This window comes from Pantherophis guttatus, chromosome 2, assembly GCF_059756535.1.
Source record: "Pantherophis guttatus breed Tessera chromosome 2, ASM5975653v1, whole genome shotgun sequence".
In the NCBI taxonomy this organism is placed as follows: domain Eukaryota; kingdom Metazoa; phylum Chordata; class Lepidosauria; order Squamata; family Colubridae; genus Pantherophis; species Pantherophis guttatus.
In genome coordinates this window covers 140,761,546-140,777,555 of record NC_142064.1, presented here as the reverse complement: position 1 = coordinate 140,777,555, position 16,010 = coordinate 140,761,546, and the positions used below count along the sequence as shown (strand labels likewise).

The 16,010-nt window shown below is 39.8% G+C and overlaps 1 protein-coding gene across 1 annotated transcript in view; it reads left to right on the top strand.

Moving 5' to 3' along the window:
* SCN8A (sodium voltage-gated channel alpha subunit 8) overlaps positions 1-16,010 on the top strand; it is a 127,953-nt gene that overhangs the window by 30,159 nt on the left and 81,784 nt on the right. The window contains exon 2 of the mRNA XM_087886940.1: positions 10,892-11,218. Within this exon, the coding sequence (XP_087743066.1) occupies positions 10,946-11,218 (273 nt within the window). The 5' untranslated portion in view covers positions 10,892-10,945. The remainder of the gene's footprint in view (positions 1-10,891; positions 11,219-16,010) is intronic.

The following is a 16,010-nucleotide window of genomic DNA, read 5'->3' as shown; positions in this document are numbered from 1 at the left end:
ATTTATTTGATATGTGCCCTTCATGAGTCATTTAAACGTTATTTAGATTGTTGGAATCAATACACAACCATTTTTCATATCAAGTATTTTTGTCCTGGGATACTGCTATGTGCAGCAGTAAGCATAAAGTAGAAAGCAGGTTTATGGTTATTTGTAAAATCTCGGTGGAGAGCACACCAGGTAGCCCTGGCAAATTTGGATTTTGTGGCATTTTTCTTATTGGTTGAATAATATAGCTCTCTTCTGGAAACTTTATAATGTGTATTTATGCAAACATATTTGACAAATGTATGCATCAGGCTAAAGATAATCTTTACACTCTGTATAGCTTTTATGCCCATTCTGGGGGCTGTACTCATGGCAGAGCTCAAAGTCACTAGAAAAAAAATGTTTGCCACTAAAATTTGTGACCTTAAGCTCAGGTGAGCTCCCCTTGTGAAATTCTACATGTTCTTACACTTTACCTGATCTGTTCTCTTGCTGAACAGTGAGCAATTTGTTTTCCTTTTTCTTTTGACATTGTTTAAAATATGCACAAATTATCAGCACGCCCTTTCCACTATTTTATTTTTGCATGTATTTAGAACCAGTGTAGTGGTTAAGATATAGGACTTAACTATTATCATGGGAGAAATCCTCAATTATGGAAATGTGCTAGATGACTTTGCGCCAATTGCTCCCTCTCAGCCTGCTGTATCTCACAAGTTTATTGTGGGGAGAAAATGAAGGCAGATTCCCTATGTAAGTCATCTTGAACTCCTGGAGAAAAGGCAGGTTATACACTTCACAAACACATGCTGTTTGTTTGTTTATTTGTTTGCTTGTTTGTTTAAAATAATTTATTTAAAATACTTTTAAACATTCTGTCATATGACCTGAATTCTAGACCTTATCTGATGATTTCTTTCTTTGTGCAACTATTTCCCTATAGTTTTTTTTTTCATGAACAGCTAGAGTTAAGATGAATTTTGCAGTTTGATTATACAGTTTCCTTCCATCTTTCAATTTGCTTTTTAACTATTTTGTAGTGAAGGGTTAAGTTCCTCATTCCTGTTTTATTTGCATGGTGTTAGTTACCATCAAATTAGTTATTCATTGTTTTACTTGCACAGTATTAGTTATCATCTAATTAGTTAACTCTCAATTAGGCTGTGACTCACTAGTGATAAGAGCTCTTTTAAGCCATACTGTGGTGTTTCTCTGTGTCTTCCTCACATCAAATGAGTGATTTCTTTCGTTTATGCCAAAGAGCATTAGATTTAACCCTAGAAAGCTTCCCTGTGCGTTGAACTGCAGTGCAAAACAGCAAATTCAATTTATGACAAACCAATCCGATGGTCCATTTGTGGGAATCAGCTATCACATTTAGACTGCATGGAGTGGGTTCCCATCAACACAAGCTTAGCTTCTATTATTCTCTTTCTTCTTCACTGCATGAAAGAGGGCAATTTGAAAGAGAATGTTTCTCTGTCATTTCACAGCTCCCAAGAGAAACATGGAGTTTGGGCCCAGGAGATGCCATCAGTAAGGACTTATTAAGGGATGTCATTAGCAAACAGCTGGTCTTCATACATGTGAAGCTGCTGTTCCACAGTGGATTCCACACATGACAAGGTTCTAGCATGAGTGTTGATCTATTTGAGATTGTTAAGAGTTCCTTAAGCACCTCTCTATTGGGGAAAATCATGGATAAGTCTGGGAAGCTGGAATGTTGACATTTTTCACTAAGATTTAGCTTGTCACTTTATTTTCTATTTTCTCTGACAAATCCCAAATAATTCAAAGCATAGGCATAGAGAGAAAATCCATGCTGCTACATGGTTCATAAGGTGATTCTCAGAAGTATCAAAAGATACAAGATGAGCCTGGTTAACTATTCATTTTTAAGAAGGGTCATGATTGGATTGCATTGCGTTGCGTTGCGTTGCGTTGCGTTGCGTTGCGTTGCGTTGCATTGCATTGCATTGCATTGCATTGCATTGCATTGCATTGCATTGCATTGCAGGATAACCCTATTTAACTTTTGTTTGTCCAAGATTGGGTGGAACCCTCCCTTTATGTTGTTTCAATGCTAACTCCTGCACATGACTCAGAACGCAGCATAATGGCAGATAGAAGCTAAGTTATATCACAAACCTGGATTCTTCAAAACTATACAGTTGGGGTATGGAAGAAAAACAGTACACATGTTTTGTGTCTTAATTCATAGGAAAAATTAGCTCCATTTTACAAAGGAGAAGACTCTGGCAGTAGGGCTAATCTCTAGGATTGAGCCATCAGTAAAATATCCTTATATTCAGGAGAACATCATTTTTCTGTTATTTGGTTCACTGATATAGCTACATTGGGAAACTCGGGATTTTGTTTTCCATCTTTACTAATCACCATCCAGATGAAAATACACAGCAGGTAGAAAGTATTTTTACAGTAGCATGGTGCATACCTACTTACATAATAGGTCGTCTAGAGTGACATGTAGAGCTAAGCCAGAATATGGTTTTGGTCATTTTTGCCTTAATATGATATGTACAGCCAAAAATTGTATAGCAGTTTATAGTTTATGCAACAGAAAATAGCTAAATAAAGTATAGTTTAGCATGATATGTGAACTTAGACACAGCCCATTTAGGCTTTCAGATATTATAAAAACAGTTAAAAATAGATCAATAGTATAAACGCTTCCAGAGCTCTGGATATCACCTAAAGTTAAAATCAGCTCAATGTTCATGAAATAGGAAATATCTATGTTTAGTTAAGTTTTAAACAAGCTGGGCAAATCCTTTTATCAGAAAATTATTTTATTTTATTTTTCTCAGAATTGTATCTGAAGTATTTTTCCCACCCATAAGCAACTGAAGTGACCCCAGAAATGAAGCAAATTTGTCAAAAATATAGTGCAGTCCCACGTCAAATCAAGTATTTCAGTTCAATGTTATTTTTAAAAAATAAATAACTAATAGTTTTAGCATTCTTTGGTTTTAGTCATAACTTCCCAAAACAAAGTAGAATTATTTGATGTGATAATCAGATAATTGCATCAGTTATATGGAGTATGAATAAGGGGACTGAATGATCTCTGACTCATTATTAGTTAAATGAGAACTTCTTGTTGATTATAATATTATTAGTATTGGTTCTGCCAAATGTTGTTATTAAAGGATCAGAGATTATTTTGTGTTTTCTCTCGAAGAATTTTTGAATCCAGAGGCTTGTAATTCCTTTGGCCTTTCAATCTGCACATATCCAAATTTGGCTTCTTGTACACCTTGTTGGGTTTTTTTACCAGCCTTCTTGCAACTTTCTCTCCATCTACATGTTACAATTCTAACCCTAATTTCTCTGAAAATTGAAAGTTGGAAAACTGTGGTTCTGAAGATCATCTAGGAAAGCTAGCTTCTGAAAGAAAATAGGAACATCACATCCTAAATTGGGATGGAGTCTAAAGTAAATTTGATAGCTAGAGACTGGAACCACTATAGTTATATAGTTATGCATTTTTTTCTTGTCCCTATTGATTTCTGTATCTTACGGGTTTGTGAACTGGTTATAAGGTTAATACAATAAGAGACTGATGCATCCTTGGTAATAGAAGAGTCTAACAGAACTTGGTTAACCTTATTCAACTTTTGCTGTCTTCCTTCTCTAGGAATGAGGACTGCTTACTCTGCTGGTTTTATAAGACTGAAGGTGAGATGCTATCAAAACCATTATAGCAGGAGCTGCAGATGCTTCCTTCCATTGTTTAATTGGATAAGTTTCAAATCATTTACTGGATACATATTTCATGCTTAGTAGGATTGGTTAAATTTTCTTGTGGTTGATTAAGCATCTGTTTAAATTTAACTTCAAAAATTAAATATGTTACTAATTAATCAGATTTAAGACTGACCAATATCTCCATATAGAAGGCTTCACCGTATGCCAGAGCAATTGGAAGTAACTTAAATGTGAACAGTGCAAACTATCATTCATTGGTTAAGGGGTCTAGCAATTTTTGTCTGTTAACTACAGCAGAAACATATCAAAGCTTAAACTAACTTCAGAAAATGAGCAAATCAGCTTTTTGCAGCAATAGCAAACATTTAATGAAATAAAGCTTTGATTATCTTAACTTTGCACTCATACTTGAGTATCCAAGAAGATTTGGGGAAATCATGGAGCTTCCTAGCAGCAGACTAAACTTTCTCTCAGAAATTGGAATGTTTAAATGGTTTTGTCTGTGTGTATGTTTGAGTCAATCTTGACACCTGGTGACTTCCTGGCCAAGTCCTTGCAGTTTTCTTGGCAAGGTTTTCAGAAGTGGTTTGCCATTGCCTGCTTGCTAGGGCTGAGAGAAAGGGACTGGCCCAAGGCCGACCAGATAGCTTTGTGCCTAAGGTGGAACTAGAACTCACAGTCTTCCAGTTTCCAGCCTGGTACCTTACCTAGTACACCTAGTACTTACCTAATACACCAAACTGGTTCTGTGTATTTTTGTGTATACTGTATGGTTGCATTTTTAACTACACAGTATTTTCTCCAAGGAGATCAAGATAGCATACATTATCTCCCCTTCTGATTTTAATTTGACAATATTGTGAAATAGGTTAAGCCAATGCCAGGTCCAAGATCTCTTCAGCTGTTTCATGGTTGAGTGTGCCTTTGAACCAGGATCTCTCTGATCTAATCAACATACCAAAACACTCAGCTCTTTTTAAATGTTTGCTTCTCTTAGATGATTTTAATGAAGAACAATTCTAATTAGGGAAAAAATATGTATATCTGGTAAAGAATGGGTGAAAGAGGCAAAAAAGCCAGTTGGATTTCTCAATGGGAACGATGACAGACTTCTTGCTGGAATAGCCACATCATAATGATTTGGCCTTGTAGGGGTTCATTGGCTTCAAACAATGTATTGAGTCATCCTTCTTTATTCAAGAAGTCCTTGCTAGTCACTCATTTATGGGAAGATGCGTGTGTGTTTGGGCTGAAAGAGAGGATGGATAAAATCTCCTACGCCTCTGCATTTGTTTTTAGAAATCACCCTGTCTGTGTAAGGTGTGTAGCAGGATCAAGATTTCTGTACTTCAGACCTTCTGCCCACTCAACAGCTGGATTCCTCCCTTCAACGCCAGAGCCGATGTGCTCTGTTGTATTTCAGTCTGCAGTGCTGCAGTGCCATTGCATCAGTGCACTGCTTCTAGAACTCCACTCCCCTTCTTCCTTCAGTGTAAAATGCTGTCGTGAAGGGAGCCACAGAGCGGAGAACCAAGGCTTCCTGTTTCCCCTGCAAAGGTGTCAATCTGCAAAGAAAGGGTGCTTGTGTATCTTGGTGTCTCTGCATGCATGCTTGACAGAAGCATTTGATGCAGATAAACTTTGGTGTGTGTGTGTTTGTGTGTGTTTTTCTGACTCATGCATTTATTTTGTCTGAGAGCACGTCATACCTGGACGGTGCCCTCTTTGTTGGGACACGGTGCAGTCCTTGCTGCATGCAAACTTATTTTTCCAGACATAGTCTTTCAAGCGTATGTGTTTTTTTGCTTTCCTTTTAAGGTTTCCTTCTTCAGATTTAATTAGCATCTTTTAAAAATTCTAGTTTTATTTTTATATATATAAAAATAAGATTAGATTTGGCCTTGCTAGCCAGACAGACTTATTAAAAAGGATTGCCAACTGATCAGGAAGAAGTGTCAAATGTACTTTTAGCAAGAGCAGCAACTTAATATTCAGAAAGACTCAAATGAAGGTTTTGCTGCATTTCTGAAAGATCAGTCCTGCTGTGAACTTTCCCTGATGTAGCTAATATAACCAAAAATTCATTCTGGAGCCATTTCTCTTATATAGGACTTATGGATAATACTGAAAAAGTTAGCTAGCCATTCATATTTCTCAAGCATGCCAAATAATTCTGGATTCTGGAAAATGGGGGTTTTTTTTATCAATCATTTTTATTTGCTGGAGGGGAAAACTAAGATGTTTCATCTTTTTTGCCCAGAAATAGAATCCTAGATCTCTTTCAACTAAACCCAAGATTTGGGCACTGCAAGAAGTTACTGTATGGTTTTTTAAAAAAAAGAAAACCACAATCTGTTGAACAAATGACCATGTTCGCTCAGAATGCCAAGCCACTGTGGCTGAACTTGCACATTGTGCTATGCTGCAAACAACCACAGTGAAGTCCTCCTCATAGAAACAGAAAGGGTAAGCCTGTTGTGCAAACACTGTAACCTACATTAACTACACTACACCCACCTGCCCACGTTATGTGAATTCCTTTCTAAGAGGTTAGTTGATATTTCTTACTTCTGAGTCTGAGATAATAGCCTAGAGAAATGAAGGGGGTTTTTTTGGGCACTTTTGTCTCTGTCTTTTTCCCTTCCTTTTCACACCACCCCAGCCCCAGCTCAGACATTAAAATGGAATATGGTCTCCTGCTCAAATAGTGGGTTGGACTAGAAAATCTCCAAGGTCCCTTCCAATTCTGTTATTCTGTTACCTGTTATGTAGTAGAGGGTAAGTTCTCTCTCAGTCCATCTGCAATGTAATTCAACCCAGCTGTGTAACTGCAGAGTCCTTGCACACAAACATACACAATCACACAGGAAAAAAAGGCAAGAGTTGAGAAGCGATTATCTTTTTCACAGAAGCTGAGAGGACTAAAAATATAGTAACCACATGACAAATCTTGCCATCTTTGCCATTTGCTACCAGTAGAGGAAAATGAATGGAGCAGGGTTATTCCTGTCATGTTAGGACAGCCTATGGCTTTGGAAATTATATCAATGAAGTCCCAGAATGATATGTGCCCCAACCTAGGGCATATGTGGATATCTAACATTTTAAAATCGAAAGCCCTGCCTATGCTTTTAGCCTAAACATCATACCTGCAACTCATGGTTCTTTCACATCTGCAAAGTGTTCACAGGCAAGTACAGAGCAGGTGTATGCTAGAGTTGTGTGAGTCAGAAGTTGGTGTGATCTGTCAGTTCAAATGTCAAGTGAGAATGAGGGCAAATAAGATTCATGCCTTGCTTATTGCCATATATGATCTCAGACAGGCAGTTCAACGGGGAGAGAAGATGAAATTAGAATGGAATGGAATGGAATGGAATGGAATGGAATGGAATGGAATGGAATGGAATAGAATAGAATAGAATAGAATAGAATAGAATAGAATAGAATAGAATAGAATAGAATAGAATAGAATAGAATAGAATAGAATAACAGAGTTGGAAGGGACCTTGAAGGTCTTCTAGTCCAACCCCCTGCTCAGGCAGGAAACCCTACACCACTTCAGACAAATGATTGTTCAATCCGGTGTTGGAGCATTCATAATTTCTGGAGGCAAGTTGTTCCACTGATTAATTGTTCTAACTGTTAGGAATTATATGACATCAAGTAGTTTTCAACTCCTAACAACCACATTTTAGATAAAACTGGATTATAACTTTACAGGCAGTCCTCAATTTATGATGACAATAGAGCCCAAAATTTCTGTTGCTAAGCAAAACGTTTGTTGAGTGAGTTTTGCCCCACTTTATGACCTTCCTTGCCACAGTTGTTAGGTGAATCACAGCAGTTGTTAAGTTAGTAACACGGTTGTTAAGTGAATCTGGCTTCCCCATTGACTTTGCTTGCCAGAAGGTTACAAAAGGGGATCACATGCAGGGCCGGATTTAGATGAAAAGAGGCCCTAGGCTATTCCACTTATGAGGCCCTTTCACCTATAGTGAAAGTGTACTTTTAATTTTGCTAACAATTTGAATGTAGGCCCCTCTTGATCTTGAGGCCCTAGGCTGAAGCCTAGTTAGCCTATAGGAAAATCCGGCCCTGATCACATGACCCCAGGACACTGCAATCGTCATAACTTTGAATCAGTTGCCAAGCATCTGAACTTTGAACACGTAATCACGGGGATGCTGCAACAGTCGTTAAGTGTGAAAAACAGTCCTAAGTCACTTTTTTCAATGCTGTTGTAGCTTTGAATGGTCACTAAATGAACTGTTGTAAATCGAGGACTACCTGTATTTTAAACAGGTCCCAGGTGTTTTATTGAAATTTTTTTTTTTTAAATAGTCAGATTCTTTTTTTTTGTTTGTTTGTTTGTTCGGTTTCATTTTGTGACATGGAAGAATTAATGTTTGCTTTATTTTAAAAAAACCTCAGAACTTGCTAATCTTTGCGCATTTAGGGACAAATGCCTCTTGGATCATATTTGCACTCAGAGCTACATTTTAGAGAACTGATTTCCTGCATAGATCAAGGGGAAATGCTGCTTTGATATAGTTGTCTACAAATTCTTCACTTTTGTTGCTGGGTAGGTTCTTCCACACAAAGCTGTCTTAATATACTCAGAGAAGGACCATGTTCTTATGAGGAGCTCTGGTTTTCAGGTGGCACAGTGGGATTCCATCTTTTTTTTGTTGTTGTTGTTGTTGTTGTTCAGGAAATCCTTTGAAATGGGCTTATCTGTCAAGAGATCACTGAGCATCTAGCATGAAAGTATCTATGGAGATTCTCAGTCATCCAGGTTATGGTTGTTCCAAACCCAAAGGTGCTTTTTCCAAAAGGCAACTGGACTTCCTTGGACTTTTTCCTTAAAAATGTTTCATCCAAGAAACTTCTTCAGTTCTGACTCAATGGTGAGGAATAGAGGGGTTTAAATTACTTTTGGAAAAGCATCTTTGGGACATCTGGCATAAAAATTCTGGGACACACTTGATGGGTCATGCTTAATTCAGGCTGCATCTGGTTAAACTACAGGAAGGGGAAACCAAACAAAACTTTTGGGAATCTGTTGTTCAGGCACTCTGAGGTGGATACCAGAAGGCCAGAAGTCAGCTTCAGTATTTAAACAAAAATCAACTTTATTAAAGGCCAAAAAAGATAAAAGTTCCACACAAAATTATAAACATACGCGCATGCACACACACACACACATACACACACACTAACACAATTCTATTCTAGAACAGAATGTGTTCGGTGTTGCCTGAAGTAACCCCCTCACTACCAATCCAGGACTAAAACCAACTCTAAAAAGTGTTTCTTGCCCAAAACCTGACAGAAACCCTTTTTTCCTCTCAGGGATTAGATAACTGCTTCTGAATACATCAGGCTGATTTGTTATGTAAAGGGCCAGCTGTTCCCTACTATACCGTAACAAAAAAATAGAAACAACGTTATAACATAAACCAAATCAAATACAGGAAGTCTTCGATGTACGAGCACAATTGGGGCCAGAATTTCCGTTTTTTAACAACCATAGCAAAAAGGTCATAAATTGCGTACAGTTTACGCAATTTATGACCTTTTTGCCATGGTTGTTAAACCATGGGATGCAGGAACCATAGTAAATATATGCCAATTGCCTTTTTGCCATGGTTGTTAAACCATGGGATGCAGGAACCATAGTAAATACATGCCAATTGCCAAACACCAGAATTTGATCACTTCATCCTGCAGATGTTAAGTGTGAGTGCCGGTTACAAGTCACTTTTTTCAACGCCACCGTAACTTCAAACAGACACTAAACAAATGGTTGTAAATTGAGGACTACCTGTCATAATAATATTCCCATTCAAAATCATGCCAAGAAATGGCATTCTGAGTAATAAACATTCACCTACTCCAACAAAGAAACCAACCGTTCTATTTATGCCCCCAAGTCAGTAGTGGATTTCAATTTTGCTCACTACTGGTTCACTCATGGGCACGTGCATACACGGCGCTACTGCTCATGCGCAGAGACATCCGGACAGGTGGGTGGAGCCTCCCGCCGTAGCCACTCCAGTTCGCCTGATCCGGGGCGAACCGGTAGCAACCCACCACTGCCCCAAGTCCTTCTGGAAATGCCATATTTTAGGGATTTTCTTAAATGCCAACAGAGTTGGTAATGCTGTGACCTCAGGAGCATTATTTCAAAGGAGAGGGACAGCACTGGAAAAGGCATGCGACCATAGTCCCTGAAGGTGTTCAAAAGGGATTCATAAGGGTGTTCCCTTGGGTGATCAGAAACCATTGAGAGAAAGAAAAATCCTGAACCTTAAACAGGACAACCAGGACCTTGAATTGCATCTAGAAGCAACTTGGCAACTAATACTCCTCTCCCAGTAGTGGTGTCACTTGAGCAAATCAGGGATGCACTTAATTGAATCATTGCATTCTCAATCAGTTTTAACTGATGCTCTTCAAAGGCATCACTATATATAGTGTGTTGCAACAATCGGGCCAAGAGATGACCAAATTTTGTTTTGAAATCATTGATTTAGCATCTCAAGTCTTGTAAAACTTTCCATGTTTCTTAGTATGAGCCTCTGAAAGAAAAATGCTGAACACAGAATACAAACCGAGATGAAATTGCCCAGAATGGAAACAGATTTTAAAAAAAGAGAGAAATATCAGATTAATCTGTAGTTGAGGAGCTGAATCTTTAGGAGATGCAGAATCATTAGAGCATTACAAAACACGGTAAATTCTGGCAATAAAAGCTGGTATTTCCTACTGTTTTGATCATGGGCTATTAAACGGAGTAATCCCAATAATTTATTCTTTACCTGAAGAACTCGGAACTGTGGTAAGGTCAATGTCTCAAATGTCCCCAGAAGAGCCCAAAGTTAAGTGAGGTAAATGACATAGGGAAGCATAGTCCTTGAAAGTGGATGCTAATTTTTGACATGCATTTTTTAATTGTTTATGCTACAATAGGCAAACTGATTACTCCACCAGGGAATGTAGGAAGTGATGTTTGTTTATTTGTAACCTCAAAGGACTCTCAGTCAGCTCTTTCAGTGGGGAAAGGGCTCTACCAGATAAATTCTTCCCCAGGGAAGTTCCCAGCTCTCCAGCCAACCTTGATATTGGTAACTGATTTGTGGTTTTTCTTTTTTCTTTTCTTTTGTGCTTTCAGAGTTGACCTACCCTGGGCGCAACATAACTGAACAAGCTTCTGCAGGATGAAAAGATGGCAGGGCGGTTGCTTGCACCACCAGGCCCTGACAGTTTTAGGCCTTTCACTCCGGAATCTCTGGCTAACATTGAGAAGCGCATTGCAGAAGATAAGAAGAAGCGTCCTAAGCAAGACAGCAGTCACAGAGATGACGATGAAGAGAGCAAACCAAAACCAAACAGTGACCTGGAGGCAGGGAAGAGTTTGCCTTTCATCTACGGGGACATCCCCAAAGGCCTGGTTGCTGTGCCACTGGAGGACTTTGACCCTTACTATATGACGCAGAAAGTGAGTCAGCAAGCAACCACCTATGTAAAAGTCAGCCTTCCGATGGCCAAAGGAGTTACAGGTTTGGGTGGCTGGAGGCTTCACGTGAAAAGTGGGGGGGGGGGGCAGAAAAACAACATCTGTATGGCCTTTGTTTGCAAAGATGTGTCTTGTCTTTGGGTTGTTGGGGGATGGGAGGAAAAGGGAGAAAGTTAAGGGAAAGTTAAGGGAGCAATTGCTTGGGCAGCTGAGTTTTTCAACACCACCACATAGTTTATGTCATTGTACGAGTCAGAAGATTTAATGGGGAGGCAGTAATACATCTGAGAAAGATGGCAAATGAGGCTGAGAAGAAGATTGACTTTTATTAGCAAATGGTCCATTGAAATCAGGATAAGCTAAAAAAAATGTCCCTTCACATCATGGTTATATTCCCAGAGGAAAAAAGGAAAATAGGATGAGGTTAATGGTTCAATTGTATTTGCAAATATGCAAATGGGTACAGAAGTGGTGTTTTGCGGCACCAAGAGATGCTCCAAAATTTTCTGGGGAAAACAATGACAGTGATTCCCACTTTTTTTGGGGGGGGGGGAGAAACAGGAAATGCAGCTGTTAAATATTAAACTCTAACTTCTTCGGAAAATATGTGGAATAGAGGTGAACCAGATAGCAATATGGAGAGAAAGAATCAGTCTCTCACCTGTATGGAAGCATATAATCCATATAATTGATGACTGTCAAGCTATAGTAGCTTGTATAAATTGGCTAAAAAGAATGAGATGAGTGGAATTTCTTATTTTTTTTCCCCAGTGGGTGCATACAAATGAAACCAAGTTCCAGCATTGGGGATTCTAAGTGGAAAACCAGACTTCTGTCAGCATATAAATGATATCCTCATATGAATAATGACAGACAGAGCTTATTTGTCTGGTAGCAATTGCAGATGCTCCAGCCTTTCTAGAGAATGCTAAGCAGACCGAGAAAATTACTACTAAGGTTAGGATTAATACCACTGTCCACACATTGCTCAGATTTCTACATGAGTCAGTCTTGTTTCTTATTTCAGAAGTCATTTTAATCTTGGGCAATATCTGTGAGTAGCAGGGGGGCAAAACAGTTTAAGATGTTGGAATCTCGAACAGTTATCTCTCTTCCCATGGTTTCAGGCTCTTGATTCCAGCATCTTACACTTCCACTAGATCGGTGTTTCTCAACCTTGGCAACTTGAAGCTAGGTGGACTTTAACTCCCAGAATTCCCCAGCTTCAAGTTGCCAAGGTTGAGAAACATTGCACTAAACAATGTCCATCTCATGGCTTTATTTTCTGTTCATTCCAGATACTTGGCTATGTTTACTTCACATGCCTAACTTGGAGACTAAATAACACATTTTCTGAGTAGCACATTGAACTACAAGTTACCCCTACAGGCTGGATTCACACAGTGTGCACAGGAAAAAAAAAACTAAGATTAACCCTAAATCGGGTTCAGCCTGAGCAAATTATCTTCTAACCTTTTATCTGACCTGCCTGTTTGTGTTTTGTGATCATTTGCAGTGCATCCATGTGAGAAGTAAGAATTGCATTGTAAAGGATGCTTTCTTACATATATCTGCCAACTTCTCACAAGTTTATTTCTTACAATAACATGAATAGGAGCCTCTTTCACTCTTTGGGTGTATTTTGGATTTTTATTATTGCAGATCTGAAGGCTGAGTTCCAGAGTATATGGTTAGTGAGGGATCTCTTGGTGTTCTCTGAGCTTCCTTGTTTTCTTGCAGACATTTCATTGCCCAAACTAGGTAACATCATCAGTGCTAGTAAGGAATAGTGTTTGCTCTCAGTTTACATTCTAGTGGCTTGCCTGTCTGTGTGGGTGGGAGTAGTCTCGTTGGTTCTTTGGTTGGGCTGTTTACTGTTTACTGTCTTTTTTGGCAGTTTCTTGGTTGGGGTATTGCTTACTTGATTATTGGTCTGATGTTAACCTTGGAGTTAATCTGCTGGTCTGGGTGCTGATTGTTGGTGGAGAGGTGCTTGAGTCTTTTTGTTCCTTTTTGGACAGGGTGATAGTCCCTTTTGTCTATTGTGTCTATTGATGGCTGTTTTGCCAGAATGCCAGGCTTCTAGAAATTCCCTGGCATTTTTGGACTTGGCTTGGTCTAGGATGGTCACATTTTCCCAATTAAAACTATGGTTAAATCTGTCTATATGTTGTGAAATTAAAGAATTTTCATCATATCTTCTGACTGCTAGTTGGTATTCAGAGATACTTTCTGCCAATCTTCTGCCTGTTTGTCCTACATAGTGGTTGTTGCAGTCCTTACATTGTTTATTGTGGATGACTCCTGTTTTTTTTCTTCTGGGGTTGTTGGGTCTTTTGATCTGCCTAGGACCTTTCTTTTTGGAGAAACAACTCTCTCCCACAAGGGAAGCTGTGTAAGGACTTTATTTAAACGAGCCTAAACACGCTGCAGCAACCCGGAATAGCAAAAGAAGAAAATAGAGCATCTGTACAAGATATTCCAACAAAATGGATATCCACACAACTTTATCAAAAGGTCCCTGACCACTCAACCTTATGCAGCACAACCAACACAAACCCTAAAAAGAATCACACTGTACATCAAGAAGATCTCAGAAACCACCAACAGACTACTACATGGAATCAGCATAGCACACAAGCCAACTAAAGCCCTTCAAAACATCCTAAGCAGACCAACAGGAAGCTGACAATGAAAAGGTCTTGTGGAGGCTTTGCTTCAAAATCTTCCTTTGAAATATACACATAATGCACATAAGTGTTGAGTATAGAGTGTCCTGGTTTAGGAATGAACAGGTTTTCCTGAGCTAAGGGGCCCCTGGTAGTTATTTACAGCATGCTGAGAGCTGCACTCTAGAATTGGTGAACCCAAAGGAAGGGGAAAGATTAGAGCAATAAATAAATATGTTGTAAGTATTGAATAAATAGAAGACATTAGTGAATAATAAAGCAGTCTCTGAGCAAATGCTTCCACTAGGTTCAAAAGAAAGTCATGAAAACCTTTAGCCAATTAATAGTGCCCAACGGCTTTTATGGAAACTGAAGACAAACTGTAATAAATCAAGTAATATAAGTGCACACCCACACACATAAACCACTGGTCATCAAGTGAGAGGTTAGAATGGAAGAAAAGTAATATTTTAAAAGCAACTGGGTCAATCTGAAAATTTTCTCAGCATTCACTTTAACTGATTACTCTGAACTTGTAAAGAATATTATTCCAGAACTTTTGTCCATTTTTTAAATTTTATAACTATATTCAGAATTTTTTCTTAAGAGCCATGGTGGCACAGTGGTTAGAATGCAGTACTGCAGGCTACTTCTGATCACCAGCTGCCAGCAGTTTGGCAGTTCGAGTCTCACTGACCTTGAAAGCCTTCCAAGGTCGGTTAATGAGGACCCAGATTGTTGGGGGCAATATGCTGATTCTGTAAACCGCTTAGTGTAAAGCAGTGTGAAGCGGTATGTAAGTCTAAGTGCTATTGCTATTGCTTTTCAGAGAGTTAGAAACCATTTTCAAGTGGTTTTCTTCCTTTGTGTACTAATCATTGTTGTCAATGGAATTATGAACCACCATTTGCATCTCGTTAATCATCTATGTATCCCTCTATTCTAGGTTCCATTTACCCAGTCTATCACATTGTTTGCTCATTAAATTTATTTGCCACCCATCTCACCGAGGGGCTTTACTACGCTGGGTGGTTTAAATAAATTTAAAAAGTGAATAAATTAAAAAATGAATGCAGATTAGATCAGGGGTGAAATGCTACTGATTCGGGGCGGTTCTCCCGAACCGGTAGTGAAAATGCTACTGGTTTGCCCAAATCGCCAGACTTATGGTCATGGGGGATTTCAACCTGCCGTCCGTGGGTGAGGCATCTGAGGTGGCTCGGGAGTTCATGGCTTCCATGACGGCTATGGACCTAACCCAGTTAATTAATGGCCCTACACACGTAGGGGGAAACACGCTGGATCTGGTTTTTGTCTCTGGACAGTGGCTGAGTGATCTTGAGATAGGGGATATAGTCATCGAGCCCTTGTCATGGTCGGATCACTCTCTCCTTCGCCTTGACCTTCGAACCGCTGCACCCCGCCGCAGGGAGGCGGAACCGATAAGATGGTACCGCCCCAGGCGCCTGATGGAACCTGATAGGTTCCAGATGGAGCTTGGGCCAATCCCTGAGGTTCTGGCTCACGCCTCGACTGGAGACCTAGTGGCCGCCTGGGATAGGGCGGCTGCTGGAGCTCTGGATCGAGTCGTGCCTTTGCGGCCTCTGACCCGGCGCCGATCTCACCTGGCTCCTTGGTTCACTGAGGAGCTAAGGGAGATGAAGCGCCGGAAAAGACGCCTAGAGAGTAGTTGGAGGGCCAGTCGTGCTGAATCTGACCGGACACTGGTAAGATCTCATATTAAGAATTACCTAGTGGCGATAAAAGAAGCAAAATGTACTCATTATGCTGCTCTTATTGCATCATCAGATAATCGCCCGGCCGCCCTGTTTAGGGTGACCCGCTCCCTGCTCCACCAGGAAGCGCGGGAGGACCCCTTGGAGGGAAGAGCCGAGGATTTTGTTCAGTATCTGTATGACAAAATCACTCAGATTCGGGAAGATCTGGACTCCGACTGGGTAGATCCAGCGGGGATGACGGAGGCAGGTCCTGAGAATGTTATCTGGGATGAGTTTGATCCTGTGACCCCTGAGGACGTGGACAGGATTCTGGGCAGATTGAATGCGACCACATGTTTGTTGGACCCGTGCCCGTCCTGGTTAGTG